The 14,985-nt window shown below is 34.8% G+C and overlaps 1 protein-coding gene across 2 annotated transcripts in view; it reads right to left on the bottom strand.

Moving 5' to 3' along the window:
* Nucleotides 1-426: 426 nt before the first annotated feature.
* The window catches only part of LOC145255647 (cell cycle checkpoint protein RAD1-like), a 67,943-nt gene continuing 53,384 nt past the window's right edge, over nt 427-14,985 (bottom strand). Inside the window, exons 7-9 of one of the 2 annotated variants that reach the window (XM_080114188.1) lie at nt 8,321-8,465; nt 6,794-6,877; nt 427-3,721 (exon numbers count right to left, since the gene is read on the bottom strand). In XM_080114188.1, the coding sequence (XP_079970314.1) occupies nt 6,836-6,877; nt 8,321-8,465 (187 nt within the window). In that variant the 3' untranslated portion in view covers nt 427-3,721; nt 6,794-6,835. The remainder of the gene's footprint in view (nt 3,722-6,793; nt 6,878-8,320; nt 8,466-14,985) is intronic. The other variant, XM_080114189.1, reaches the window with a different exon arrangement.

Below are 14,985 nucleotides of genomic sequence, written 5' to 3'. Positions count from 1 at the left end.
AAAGCCGATTCAAAAAATAAAGTTTTTTTTTTTAATGTTTTTAAAGAAACCCCAAATTTAGTTTCATAAATTCTGTCAGGAATTTACAGTCAAAAATCGAACGGTGAACACAATTTTACTGAAGAACAATTCAAAATAGGACAATGAATTCCAGTAATATGTTTCGTAATTTTGGCAATGACAATTGATATTTTGTATTATTCAAGCTACTATTCTCATCCTGGTTGTTATTTTGACAATGTTTCGACCGATGTATCCCCTCTCCTCGACCTCCTTCACATGTATCTTTTCAAACTTGGAAAGTTGTGAATTTTTCTGTTCAACTTTGGAGCCATTATTTAATTCATCAGCTTGGGTGCCCAGCGTTGCCCGGGTGTTTGGTGTGTGTTGAGAAAAAAAAAGTGGTAGTAGGCAGGCAGGCTCGAACCTGTACCGTGAAGGCGGAAAAGAATGTGAAAAAAAAAAAGCATGATACCTTTGCTGTTGCATCCATCGCAAAACCAGAAGTAGCAAAGGTTTAAATTAAGGCTAGTCAATCGAAAAGAGGGGATGACTTTTGAAAGTATCAACGAAAAAAACAACCATTCTTTGTAGAAAAATGCCCAGCTGAGGATGAAGGAATTAATATTTTTGGCCAATTTTTTGATATTTGTCGTCCGAAGGGCCAAGCTTCAAAACGATACTGATCTTGTGAGAATCCATCATCTCTGTCGAAAGTTTTAGGCAGACATACAAACACATATACATATAAACAGACAGGTGTGGTTTATATTATAGAAGAAGATGACATTAGATGGTTTCATGATTTCTTTCAGTTATAAACTTTTGACTTTCTTCAAATGCATTGTTTTGAACTCCAGACCTAGATGGAATTTCCAACTGAACCTTTTATTTAATCTATGTGAGTAGTTTGTTCTCATTCTTTTAGCCACGACTGGTTAAAAATGTTAATTATTATATTATTCTTAGTTAATATTGTTTGTGGTGTAATGGATAAAAGTGTTAATTAACAATCAATGCTAAGTAATAGTCTCCTGGGGGTTCAAGGTTCAATCCTTACTGTGAGTGATAATAACTAGGAATAATATAGTAATCAACACTATGGCTGATAGAACGAGAACAAGTTACCCAGTGAATTAAATAGAGTTCTGTTTGAAATTCTGCATAAATCAGACCATGTATAGAGTAGTGATGGGATGATTCCAATATTTTTCCCAATTCTGATACAATTATAGATTCCGATTTTATTTAAATTTCTAAATATAGAGTTGCTTTTGTTGGAGGAGCGGATTACTGCAAAAGTCCATGTAAAATGTGCATATATTTTCGCAAATGTAAAAATACACTTATGGGTGTGACTTATATTAGGTTGGTGCAAAAACAATATCGTTTTCTCACGTTACTTTTATATATGATTTCTGAATTAATTCATTGATATGTATAGCCATGTTACTAATCATTTTGAAGCACATTTTTCGCTCTATCGAATCGTGTTATTCATTACCGTTTTCAATCTCTTCATTCTTTTGCAGGTTTCTTGACAGCATGGACAAAATTCAAATCCGCGCAATTTTCTTCTTCCAGTTTAAACTAGGCCGAAAAGCTGCCAAGACAGCTCGTGATATCAATGATGTGTTTGGCCCAGGAACCACTAATGAATATGTGGCACAGCGGTGGTTCAAGAAATTTCACAAGAAGATGAAGACGGTCGCGGCCGGACGACCAGTTGATAACGAATATTTGAAATTAAATTGAAGCCAGTCCTCGCAAAACCACACAAGAAGTTGCTGTTGAACTTGACGTCGATCACTCAATAGTTGTTCGCCATTTAAAGCAAATAGGGAAGTAAAAAAAATTGGATAAATGGGTGCCGCATGAATGGAATGATAATCAAAAAAATCGTCATTTTGAAGTGTCTTTTACTTTCCTTCTGTGAAACAAAAACAAACCATTTCTCAAGCAGACTGTGACGTGTGATGAGAAGTGGGTCCTCTACAACAACAGTACAGTGGTTGGATGCCAGAGAAGCTCCATACCACTTCCTGAAGTAAAAATGGCACCAAAAAAAAGTCATGGTGGGTTGCGGCCGGTCTCATCGATCACAGCTTCTTGAATCTGGGTGAAATGATTACGGTGGAAAAGTAGTCGACAAATTGACGAAATGCACCAGAAGCTCCAACATATGTGTCCGAGATTGATCAATATGAAGGGACCAATTCTCCTTCATAACAATGCTCGTCCGTATGTTGCTCAACTGACCCTGAAGAAGCTGAATGAATTGGGCTACGAGACTTTGCGCCATATTCACCGGACCTCCTCCTCACCGATTATTACTTTTTCAAGCATCTTGACAACTTCCTGCGAAAAAAATGCTTCAAAATCGAGATGATGCTGAATCGGCCTTCAATGACTTCATTGCTTCCAGAACTCCAGATTTCTATGCTAATGAGATGAACTTGTTTCTCGTTGGCAAAAATGTGTCGATTCTAATGGTCCTTATTTTGATTAATAAAGTTTATTATGAAAGGAGTTATGATTTTTTTAAGTTGAACGTCAAAAAACAACATTTTTGCAGTAACCTAATAGATTTTAGTTTTACTAATAATTTAAATTCAATAAATATTTATCGGTTTCATCATTAATATGAGCTGTGGAAAATGGAGTTTTAGACAAAGACAAAAGGATAAAAACAATAAAAAGAACCTTTTTCGGCATAGGAAAAAAAGGCACTTACATTTTCCAATTCAGATTTCAATACCCACAAAAGTTCTGATTTTTTCGATTTCCATTTTTTATTAATCGTCTCAACACTAGTATGGAGTAGTGTTGTCATATTTGAGCTGGTGAATTTCTGTCTTATTTGAAGGTTCTTCATGAACTGCAGAAATTTGATTTACCCCACTCCACCCTATCTTCTTCACGGCAACATCTCTCTCACAGACATGATTTTGCTAGTCTAAGTTTTTTCTATGGATACTATTATGGCATGTGTTCTTCAGAATTGTCTCAGTTATTCCCTGCTTCCTTTGTTCCAGCTCGTTTGACTCAGTCTAGTGGTCTTCATCAATTCAATGTTTTGATATCGCATTGTAATACAGTTTCTTATTCCAGTAGCTTTTTTCCAAGAACTGCAGACTTGTGGAAATCTCCTCCCAGTGATTGTTTTCCTCCTCCCTATAGCTTTGGTCTTTTCGAGACAATGGTCAATAGGTATCTCCTGTCTTTACGATAATCATCTTCCGTTTTTGTTAGTTCCTTACATCAAGTGGCTTCCCGCCTTGTCTGGATGAATTCCATAAAAAGTAAAAGGTTCCAGAGTTCAACAAAGATTCCCAAGTTCCAAAAAAAGCACCTAAGGAAGGTTGGAGGTTACATTGGCTGAAACATTGTTAAAATTAAAGAAATAACAAAGATGAGAATAATAGCCTGAATATTCCCAACAATTCTAAGATTGCAAAAAAAAAAAAAAAGAATATGGCCTAGCACACTGAAGACAACTGGTCCACCATAAGAAAATCCCTGAGAAATGTCCAAAACTTAAAAGTTTGTCTCCATTTTACAAAAGTTCATCACATGGCTTTTATTATATTAAAAAAAAAAAAAAGACAAAGGTTTTGAGTTGAAAGCAGAAAACAAGGAACCAACTTAGAGCTGAAAATGATTTGTCGGCCATTTTGTCTTTTTTTCAAAATGATGGGTGACTGAATTCCAGTTGGAACATCTGCAAATAGAAAAGAAAATTAGGAGTTTGTATAGATTGGTAATCTTTTAAACCAACACATTTCAGGTGAAAACATTACATAATTATGCGTCAAAATTTACAAAAAATGATCAAGTAGAAAAATAATTAAAAAAAAAAAAAAAATTTTTTTTTTAATTCATTTTCATCCCAAACAAGGCATACTGACACTTGTAACGCAAGGGGCTACTATTTGGGATTGTGCCTAACAGGAAACTGTGGGGAGTTAGGCAGAGAGATGTCTGTTCAAATTACATTAAAACTTATGCATATTAGTACAGTCAGGGAAACAAAAAACAGGGAGAGAATTCTAAAGTTTGAAAGAATAAACTATTAGGCTGGTGGATGCTCCAGCCCCGATGCGGCAACAATACTCGATGCATGAGTGAATTGTGGCTTTGTAAAGATGCTATCAAGTGTGAATAATTTTCTAGCATGATAGAGGAAGCCAACCTTTTTTGCAGCAGCCTTGGCAATGTCCTCAATGTGTTTTTTTCAATTTATGTTCCTGTGAATGTTAGGCTGAGGAGATTGAAAAAGGGGCTCTCAGGTAGGGTGTTATTTATCATGACAATCGTTAGTTGAGAAGGTTTTTTTTTGTAGTTGTTAAAGGAAAGAGGCTTAGCCATAGTCAAATTAAATATTACCATCCACTTGTGGATCTATTCCACTACCGACTGGAGGTCGTTCTCTAGGGTTTCTGCAATTGCCTTAAATATGTGTACATTCATTTTTTTTTTTTTCATATCTATTATCAAGCGTGATGTCATCAGCATCCCAAACACAATTTTATCAAGGAGGTCATTTATGAATACCAGGAATAATAAAGGTATCGATCCCCCCAGGCCACACATGCATTAATATCATGTTGCTTGGATGTACGGCCATCTATGACAACCTGTATTTTTCTCTAATCTAAGAAGGTATGATTATGTTGAGGGTTCGTCCAGAAATCCCATAGCATTTAATTTTCATGAGAAGCCCTTCATGCCAAACCTTGTCAAAAGCTTTGGATATATGAAGGGCTACAGCTTTAAACTTTAATTCTAGCCATTATATATAAAAATAATTTTACAAAATCAACAATAGGTTCTCTACAGTGCAATGTAGATTGCAATGTATTGTGAACTAAGTAATTGTGGCAAGGCATGTGAAGCTTCATCCCGGTACAGTGTAGGAGGGGGGGGGTCCTTAACTAGAGCAGGCAATCAATTGATTTGATTGAAAAAGGGACAATTTCACTGATTTTGATGACAATAAAAACATGGGAATATGAAACATTCGGTGATCATCATTCAATCCTGGACAACGTTGAGTCTCCCTGCTAGCTTAAGTATAAGTTGCAAATTCTTTGAAAACTATTTTCATTAATAATTATTTTTCTAATTTCGACATGACAAGTAGATATAATTTTAATTGAAATCTAATATTTCGATTTTCATTCTAATGTCGAAGAAATACCTCACATTACTTTTTTTCTTCTGTTTTTTAATTAACGAACACGTATCGTCATATCGTCACGTTTATTATTTTACCCTTGTACTCTTGTTGCCATTATTAGTTGTCTAGTGTACAAGTGAGATAAAAGTATACATTTTTTTTGTTTTATTTTTTGATTTAATTTTCTTATTTTGTTCTAGCTGGGGATGGGGCATCCTACTATATGCCAGACATTAACCCGCTATCTCATATATGCCAACTGAGAGATCATTTAAAGATTCTAACCGTCCCTTAGAGTACAATTGTTTCTTTCTCTCTTGCACTTGGTTTACCAAGTATATTTGCCAGGGAGTTTTTGAAATTCTTTTTCATGTGTTCGGTTGTTTCTATAATTATTAGAATAATAGAGATCTTCCTAAGATTCCAATTTCTTTTCATGTCATACATAAGACTTTGGTATTTCGTTAACCCCCCCCCTCTCAGCTCTGTTTAACTTGGCATCATTGGAGACACTGACTTCCACTAAGGTTGCTTCTTTCCCTCTTCTTGTCTCATATCACATATGTCAGGTTTAATAGCTCCGTTTTCTAGGTTTATAGTTGTAGAAATTGCCCAGTCATAGTGCATGATGAATGACTTATTTCCAACTGTTCTTTCTGGTATATGTTCCCAGGACTTGCTGCTGCATTCGATAAACTTTTTACAGATGGTCCAGTGGAGATAGTTACACACTCCATTGTGTCACATTGTGGCCATCCTCCAGCAGAATCTTACAGTTGGATGGTTTAAATATAACAGATAAGCATCAAATATGCTAAGTCAATTCCATATTTGTAGATACATAATCGTCCTCCACCTCCTTTTTTTAAAAAAAATGAAATCATCAGATCCTTGAAGATGCAACGTAAATAAAAAGTAATTTTTACAATCATGTATGGCGATTTAATTTTTATGGAGAATCTTAATTTTAATTTTTTTTTTTTTTTACTTATCAAGGCACGAAGGCCACTCGAGGGTGAATGTAAGGTGATAGTGTAGTAATTGTTAATGGTGTAAATTGGGTACAATTTAATAATTTATCGGGATGCCTCAACAAGAACTTGTTTAATTGGATTTGAAGGTTACCATGTTGTATTCAACCAAGAAGCAGGCCAGCAGAATAGTGTTCCACAGGTGGGCAGTTCTGGGAAAGAAACTTTGTTCATGGAATCTTCATTTAGATTTAGGCAAAGATAGAGAGTGGGGGAAATTGTATATACTGGCTGTAGCTAGTCGAGTGTGTTTTTTTGTGAATATTTGGGAAGGAGGAACCATATTAACTGATAATAATAAAAATAGATAGTAAAGAACACTCATGTATGTAATTCAAGATTTTATGAAAAAAGAAGAGGATGCTTAATCTCAGTAATAACTGATAATAGTAAAAAGGAAAGGAAAGAATTTCTTTCAGTTTTGATATAGAGACAAAAGGATTCTCTTATTACTAAAACGAAATGAACGTGAAAAAAAGAGAGAGGAGAGGAGAGGATCTTTTTTTTTTTTATTATTGATTAGTTTTGTTTCAACGACTTAAAGTAGTAATTAAATTAGTTAATAAATAAACTAATGACTTACCCAACAAAATGTTATGTCTTAAGCAGAAGAAATAAATAAAAATTATAAATCATGTTCTTCAGCTTCTTCTTCATCAGGAACACACTGTAAAAATAAACACAATAATCGTAAATTTTAATTGTTTTATATGCAAAAATTTTAATTGTTTTATATGCAAAAATTTTAATTGTTTTATATGCAAAATGTCATAGACAAATACTATTTGGATGATTAATCGAAATCAGGAATTGGAAAAATTTTTGAAGTATAGGAATCAAAATTATTTGAGCCTAATTTCCAATTCTAAAAACAATCATTTTAACTTTTGTTTTAATAAGCTAAGTGGTCGACTATAGTTTAGGGCACCAGAAGACTCCCTTTCCATCTATAATATAAATCTCATCTGTTTGTTTAAATATGTATGTATGTATGTATGTCTAGCTGTCTGCCTAAAACTTTCGACAGAGGTGACGGATTTTAACAAGATCGGTATCGTTTTGAAACTCGACCCTTCGGACAACAAATATAAAAAAATTGGCTTAAAACATGAATTCCTTCACCCTCAACTGGGCATTTTTCTACAGGGAGGTGTCGCTTTTTCGCTGATATTTTTGAAAATCATCCCCTCTTTTCGATTGACTAGCCTTAATTTAAACCTTCGCCACTTCCAGTTTGGCTATGGAGGCAACGGCAAAGACGTCACTTTTTTTTTTACATTCTTTTCCTCCTTCGCGGCACGGGTTTGAGCTTGCCTGCCTACTATCCCATTTTTTTTCTTTGCTCAACACATACCTTCAAACACCCGGACAACGCTGGGCACCCAGGCTAGTTAGCTACTAAACAAGGTTTAGGGGAGAGTAATGTTGTGACAATTAATCGGAATTGGGAACCAAAAAAATCAGAATCGGAAAATTTCATGCCTATTTTCCAATGCCAAAAATGATTCTTTTTACTTTTTTATTTGATTTTGTTTAAAGCAAAATCTTTCACTGATGGAAGTAATAATAAATTAATAGATATTTATTGATTTCAAACGACCAATAAAACTAAAATCTATAGATCATCTGCTCCACAAGTGTTTTTATATTTGAGAAAATATCTGCACATTCAAAATGCGTTTTTATGATAATCAGGAAAAAATAACTTTTGTAGAGGAAAATTGTTGTTTTTCACTTTGCAGAACATGATTGAGTTTTACAAAGGGAATAGAAAAAAAAAACAATAACACCAACGAATGGTGTCACCATAAAAGTGTGACTTAAAAGATAACGAGTTTGTGCACAAGAATTTTGAGGACATGAAGATGAATGAGAAGCTACACGTGGAGAAAGTATATTTGAATGATGAAAATTTTACTCCATTGAAACACAGAAAAGAGCAGAACCCTGATGTATTCCCACTGTAATATTAAAGTTGTTATTGAATGTTCTGTTGTGACACAACGTGGTCTCTGCCAGCAGTATTATAACAGAATTCAGAGAATGAGAGAGAGAGAGACAGACAAAGGAAGAAAACAAAAGAGAGGAAGAGAGAGAGAGAGATACTTACGTAAAACTCAATAAAACAAACTTGACCGTCCTCATTCTTAATCATGTACTGAAGCGATAAAAATCCACGATTATCCATTCGAATGGAGACTCGCGACGAGATGGACAAGGCTTTTACTGATGGCTTCATGAGCGAAAGCTTGTACCTGGAAGAAAGAACAGGAGAAATAAGAGAGAGGGGGAGTAAATTAGAAAAAACAAGTGTAGTGGTAACCAGGTGAGGAGTACTAAGATAAGTGTGTCATGCTTACAGTCAAGCATGGTGTGGGAATGCCATGGTCTGGGGCTGCTTGAGTGCTGCAGGTGCTGGAGAGTTGAACTCCAACATGTACTGTGAAATACTAGAGAAAAGCATGATCCCCTCCTTCTGTCGCAGGGCAGTGTTCCAGCATGACACGGACTCTAAAGACACTTCAAAGACGACCACTGCTTTACTGAAGAGGCTGAGGGTAAAGGTGATGGACTGGCCAAGCACGTCTCCAGACTTGAATCCAACAGAACATCTTTGGAGGATTCTAATGCGGAAGATGGAGGTGCACAAAATCTCAAATATCCACCAGCTCCGTGACGTCATTATGGAGGAGTGGAAGAGCATTACAGTGGTTACATGCGAAGCTCTGGTAAACTCCATGCCAAGGAGAGTAAAGGCAGTTTTGGATAATGATGGTGGCCACACAAAATATTGACAGTTGACATAGTGTATTAACAACTTTCCCTAAGGTGTATACTCACTTTTGTTGGCAAGTGTTTAGCTTTTCTTTTTCTTTTTTACACAGTGGTCACCACTTATCAAGGCCCGGAAGCCACTCAGGGATAAGGGTTATTGCAAGTACATTACGTTAGTGTGGAGATTTGATGAAGTGTTTACTTAAGGGGGCGGTTCATTAGGAATTTGTTAACGTTGGACTTGAACACATCCAAGTTGTAGTCAGGTGGGAAGCAGGCAGACGGAACAGAGTTCCACAGGCGTGCAGTTCTAAGAAAGAAGCTTTGTTCATAGAATCCACGTTTTGATTTAGGCACAGATAAAGAGTGGGGGAAATTTTTCGCAGTGGATTCAGCTAGACGGGTGTTTTTCGTGAAAGATTGGCGAGGGGGGGACCAGAGATTGGAGTTCAGATGAGCACCTGCTATGGAAATAACGATAAAACAAGGATAGGCTCGCAACGTCTTTCTGTGGGAGAGAGGTTGCAGGGTAGAGAAAAGAGCATCCCCCACTAAGCCACGAAGTCTATTTTGTACTCTGTCAAGGCAGGATAGGCTTTTTTAGCAGCTCCTGCCCAGATATGGCAGCAGTATTCCATCCTTGGATGTACTTGGCTTTTATATAGATAGAGAATTGCATCAGTAGTGAGATATCTTCTGGAGCGGTAGAAGGATCCCACCATCTTTCCAGCAACCTTGGCAACAGATTTGATGTACGTGTTCCATTTCAGATCAGGAGTAAAGGTCAAACCCAATTTGAAATGTTGAGGTTGCTATTTTTCAAAAGTAGGATAACCAATGAAATATAACGAGGTTAATACAAAGGTGCTCAATACGGAAGTAGAGCAAGTTACATTTTCAATTTGTCTTTACATAAGCAGTAATTTGTTGCTACACAGTCATGAGTATGTTTCGGTCTTCTAGTGTTTAGCAACTAGAGACCTCTTAAGGCAACAATGCTTATTTACGAAAGCGGAATGATTGTTGCTTTGAGAATTCCGCTTTCGTAAATAAGCATCGTTGCCTGAAGAGGTCTCTAGTTGCTAAACACTAGAAGACTGAAACATGCTCATGACTGTGTAGCAACAAATTACTGCTTATGTAAAGACAAATTGAATATATATATATATATATATATATATATATATATATATAGTCCAGGCTAAGAATGTATTCGTAGGACAAAATCCAAACAATATTTGCTGGGTTGATATAGTAGTGCTTGATAACAAATATAACTATATTAATATTTATTTATACAGATATGCTTTGCTACACTGGCATAACAATGTTTCAATCTCTAGTTATTAATAATCAAGATCTCATCAGGCAAAAAAGCCGAAAGTGAAAAAGAAAAGCAATTTGGATTAAGAACTGAAAGTCATGTATTGAAGCTCAAAACTTAGCAAAGGCTTTTTTAAAATATTATTTTAAAACTGAATCACATAACTTTTCACTTTTCAATATGAACACTTAAAGAAAAAGACATTTTTTTTTTTTTTTGCCTGATGAGATCTTGGTTATTAATAACTACAGATCGAAACAGTGTCATACCAGTTTAGCAAAGCTTGTATATTTTTTTTTTTTTTTTTTTTTACATAGGAGTCACCACTTATCAAGGCCCAAAGACCACTCGACGATAAGGGTTAAAGAGTGTACAGTAGTCAATGGGATAATATCGTAGTAATTGTTAGTTGTGGAAATTTGGTAAACTGGATTACTTAAGGGGAACGGCTCATCAAAAACTTGTTTACTTTGGACTTTGACGACCATATTGTAGTCAGCTGGAAAGCAGGCAAACAGAAGAGAATTCCACAGGTGTGCAGTTCTATGGAATAAGCTTTGTTTATGGAATCTATGTTTAATTTTAGGCACAGATAAAGAGTGGGGGAAATTAATGATAGTGCTTTCAGCTAGATGAGCGTTTCTCGTGAATGTTTGGCGAGGGGGGATCATAGATTGGAGCTCAGACCAGCACTTGCCATGAAAATAACAATAAAGCAGAGACAAGCTCACAACATCTCTTCTGTGAGAAAGAGGTTGCAGGAAGGAGAAAAATGCATCCCTACTAGGTTACAAGTCTATTTTGAACTCTGTCAAAGCAGGATAAGATCTTTCTAGTAGCTCCTACCCAGATGTGGCAACAGTACTCCATCCTTGGACGTACCTGGCTCTTATATAGGTAGAGAATTGAATTAGCAGGGAGATATCTACTGGATCGATAGAAGGATCCCACCATTTTTCCAGCATCTGTTTCTCTCTACACACACATGCATGTATGCATTTTTGCACCATTTTTTTTTTGTACAAGGTAATACATTTTTTTTTGTACAAGGTAATACATTTTTTGTTTTGTACAAGGTAATACATTTTTTGTTTTGTACAAGGTAATACATTTTTTTTTGTACAAGGTAATACATTTTTTTTTGTACAAGGTAATACATTTTTTTTTTGTACAAGGTAATACATTTTTTTTTGTACAAGGTAATACATTTTTTTTTGTACAAGGTAATACATTTTTTTTTTGTACAAGGTAATACATTTTTTTTTTGTACAAGGTAATACATTTTTTTTTTGTACAAGGTAATACATTTTTTTTTTGTACAAGGTAATACATTTTTTTTCAGATGCAAATTAAGGGTTGTATTGGATTCTGATTAAAGTTAATTCAAAATCAACAACATATTTGTATTGTGGAACACGACATTTGTAATGGCGTGTGTGTGGAGGGTATAATTTTTCAGGCGCGTGAAAGAGAAGTGAATTTGAGGTATGGCAAAATATAAAATGTTGCTGAAACCATTGGCCGACCTTCAAGCTGAATTCTAGAACAAGGTTGTGTGTTTGCTACCTCTAAGCATGTGTGTATGGGGAAGGGGGTGGGGCGTTTTCATTGGCGGCTCACCAGTCAACTTGAAAGCAAGTACAACATTATCTCTTATACTATAGATCATATCCTCTGCAGTGCCAGAGAGGACTTTTCAGCTTCGCAAGAGAGTGACAGGATAATCCATATATAGTAATTGGTAAAAATATTCCTAGTCAGTTAAAGTATTTTCTGATAGGAATTAAATTAAGAATATTTATTTTATTCATTTCCTTTAATTTTGCACGATAAAAGCTCTTTACACAATGTAAGTCTTCATTTCATATGAAATATTTGTATTACATAGCCGTTATTCTTTTTCAACAACGTTGCCACATTTTAATACTCGGACCCAACACGTTGTATCTGAGACAGTCACAAACGAAAACAAAAAGGAAATAAATTCCATTCAGCTTTTATAGGTTGAAATAAAATGCATTTATTCATGGTTCTTCCAAAATAATGCGTTTCCTTTTGTTTTAAAAGTCTCTTAGTTTATGTCATAAGTACACGTGCATTCGTTGGAAACAACGTGTGCGAACGTCTGGTGTCGAATGATATAATATAGAAATGATGTCAGTGTTCGATGCACAGAACAGAGTTTCTAGACAGACTCGGGAGGCGAGATAGATGACATGCGTTCTGAAAATTTAGAGAGAAACTAAATGAATGTTACCTCGATGATACCATCTACGTCTCTCGATTGTCAAGAAAAAAAAAACAAATTAAGTAATGGGAATTAGATTGGTCTCTCCTCGCACAAACAATCATTCTCTAAATAAAACCTTTACACGTCAAATAGGTCTCCATTATAAGAAGTATGTCGTAGTTCGCTTGAAGCATTGTTTATTGGATAAACGGTGTGTTTTTGAAATTTGGGGGTGGGGTTGAGGTTTGAGGGAAATTTCTAGAGGTGGGGGATGGACCAAGAAAATGGTTGCGAACCACTGGTCTAAATAAACAACTCTACCACATATATCACCACAATAATTATGCAAATGAAAAAACAATGACAACAAAGAAAAGAAAAGACATTCAACAGAATTCTGTGAGAAAGATGCAGAAAGACAAGCTTACCAAGCAACATGCATCCTCACCGTCTTAAAACGACAACCAAACTGCACATTCATGCTGCAAGTACAACTGAGAACCCTCCTCCCCAACTACTTGGCAGACGTAAAGAGAATTTGTAAAAAGCCCATTCACATTGGGTTGTCTCTCTCATAACAATATTTTATATATATATATATATATATATATATATATATATATATATATATACACACACACTTGAACAAATCAATAATAAACGGAAACTTGAAATACTAGAAGCATTACTAATAAAATCTAAAAAGCCAACTATTAATAAAATAAACTTTAGAAATAGTAATAACATCCTGAAGTGTTTGTAGAGTTATTGATTTTAATAGTTTTGCAAATATTTCAGGATGCTATTAATTTTAACCAATGGAAAAAAAGATGAATAAAATAATTAACAAATGAAGAGCAACCCCCCCCAAAAAAAACCCAAAAAACTTATAAATTGTTCAAAACCAGTTAGATTAATTTATCCCTGACGATGAATCCTGAAGGATTGGAAAGTACTCGGACTTATAATAAATATGGTGATTACATCAGCCAGTTTCCACCAGAAGTGAAGACTGTTATTCGGAAGTTGGAAAAGATAAAAAATAGAATGATGAGACAAAAAAACGTCTATTTTATTTAATGAAATATGCCACATATAAGAAGTATGTCATAGTTCACTTGAAGCATTGTTCATCCGATAAAAAGTTTGTTTGAAGGCTTGTCAATGCAGAAATTATTCAGTCATTGTGAGCAGGTAAATAAACAATGGTAAATAATTTTACAGTTTTCAATAAATATTCATTTATTATCCTGACTGTAGATAGGTCTCCATTTTGTTTCCTGCATTAGTAGATTTGTCTTGTCGGAAGATCAACAACTGTCACACATGAGAAAGTGATGATTGATAAAAACAAATGAAAAACCAACGAATGCGCATGTATGTAAGAAGACTCATTATTTGATTTATTTTCTGATCTCTCACCAGCAATAAGGCACAAGTGCACTTTTGTTGGAAACACCATGTGCAAACGATTCGTTTGGTATTTGTTTAAAGAAACATACAACCAAAAATAAGAAACTGACATATTGCTATTTATTTCAATGAAACAGATGACACTCAGTTAGATAAAGGTTCTTTTAATTCTCTCACACTGCAAGAACTTAGACACCAGGGTCGGAAAGTGGGATTGAGAAGTCAGCGATCTCAAGGAGGGGAACTCTGAGTTGTGAAAAGTGCCTGGGCAGTCCTGTCAGAATTTCCTAGTGCGGGTGCCTCAGGCAATTAGAAATAAACTAACCCCTTCTTAGCTAGATAAAGACTGACTAGTTGCAATATTTTTTCAAAGGAAAAACAATCGAGAAATGTTTCATGGAAATCAGAAACTACGAACATAGAATCAATTTTGTTTTGAAGAATCATCAGTTTTAACAAATCAATTTAGATTAGTGTTGGGACGCTTAGCCGAAATCGTAAAAATCAGAAATACATGAAAATGTATGTTGTAATTGAACCTGATCGTGAGTTATGAAACATCTACATGGTTAGCAAAGAGGGAAAACAAATATCTAATGCATGCAATCATAAAAATTTAATTTCGAATTTAGGATCAATTAGGTTTTAAAAACCCCAATAAATCAGCTGAATGAAAAAAGACACAAGTTGATCTGCGTGTATTATAAACAATTCCTCTTTTTATTCGAATTACAATAATTTAAATATAAATTGTAGAGAATGAAGGAGTTTGAAAATGAGAATATAGGATGCTTAAAAAATACAAAATACAAAAAATAGGATCTTTGCTTTTGACAAATAGGGACAATGATCTATTTGTTTATTAAAAATATTTTGTAAAAAAAAAAAAAAAAAAAATGTACCGAAAGATAAATACTTAGTACTCCCTCTTTTTTTCTTAAAATAAATCTTTCCCTATATTAAAAATCAAGCTTATGACGAAAAACAAAATAACTGAGGTTTATTATTAGGTTGTTTATAATGTATGTTGGTC

The sequence above is a fragment of the Euprymna scolopes genome, chromosome 31, assembly GCF_053919585.1.
Source record: "Euprymna scolopes isolate OS-2025 chromosome 31, ASM5391958v1, whole genome shotgun sequence".
Taxonomy (NCBI): Eukaryota; Metazoa; Mollusca; class Cephalopoda; order Sepiida; family Sepiolidae; genus Euprymna; species Euprymna scolopes.
Note: the sequence above shows the minus strand (reverse complement) of the source record. Positions and strands in the feature narration are given on the sequence as shown.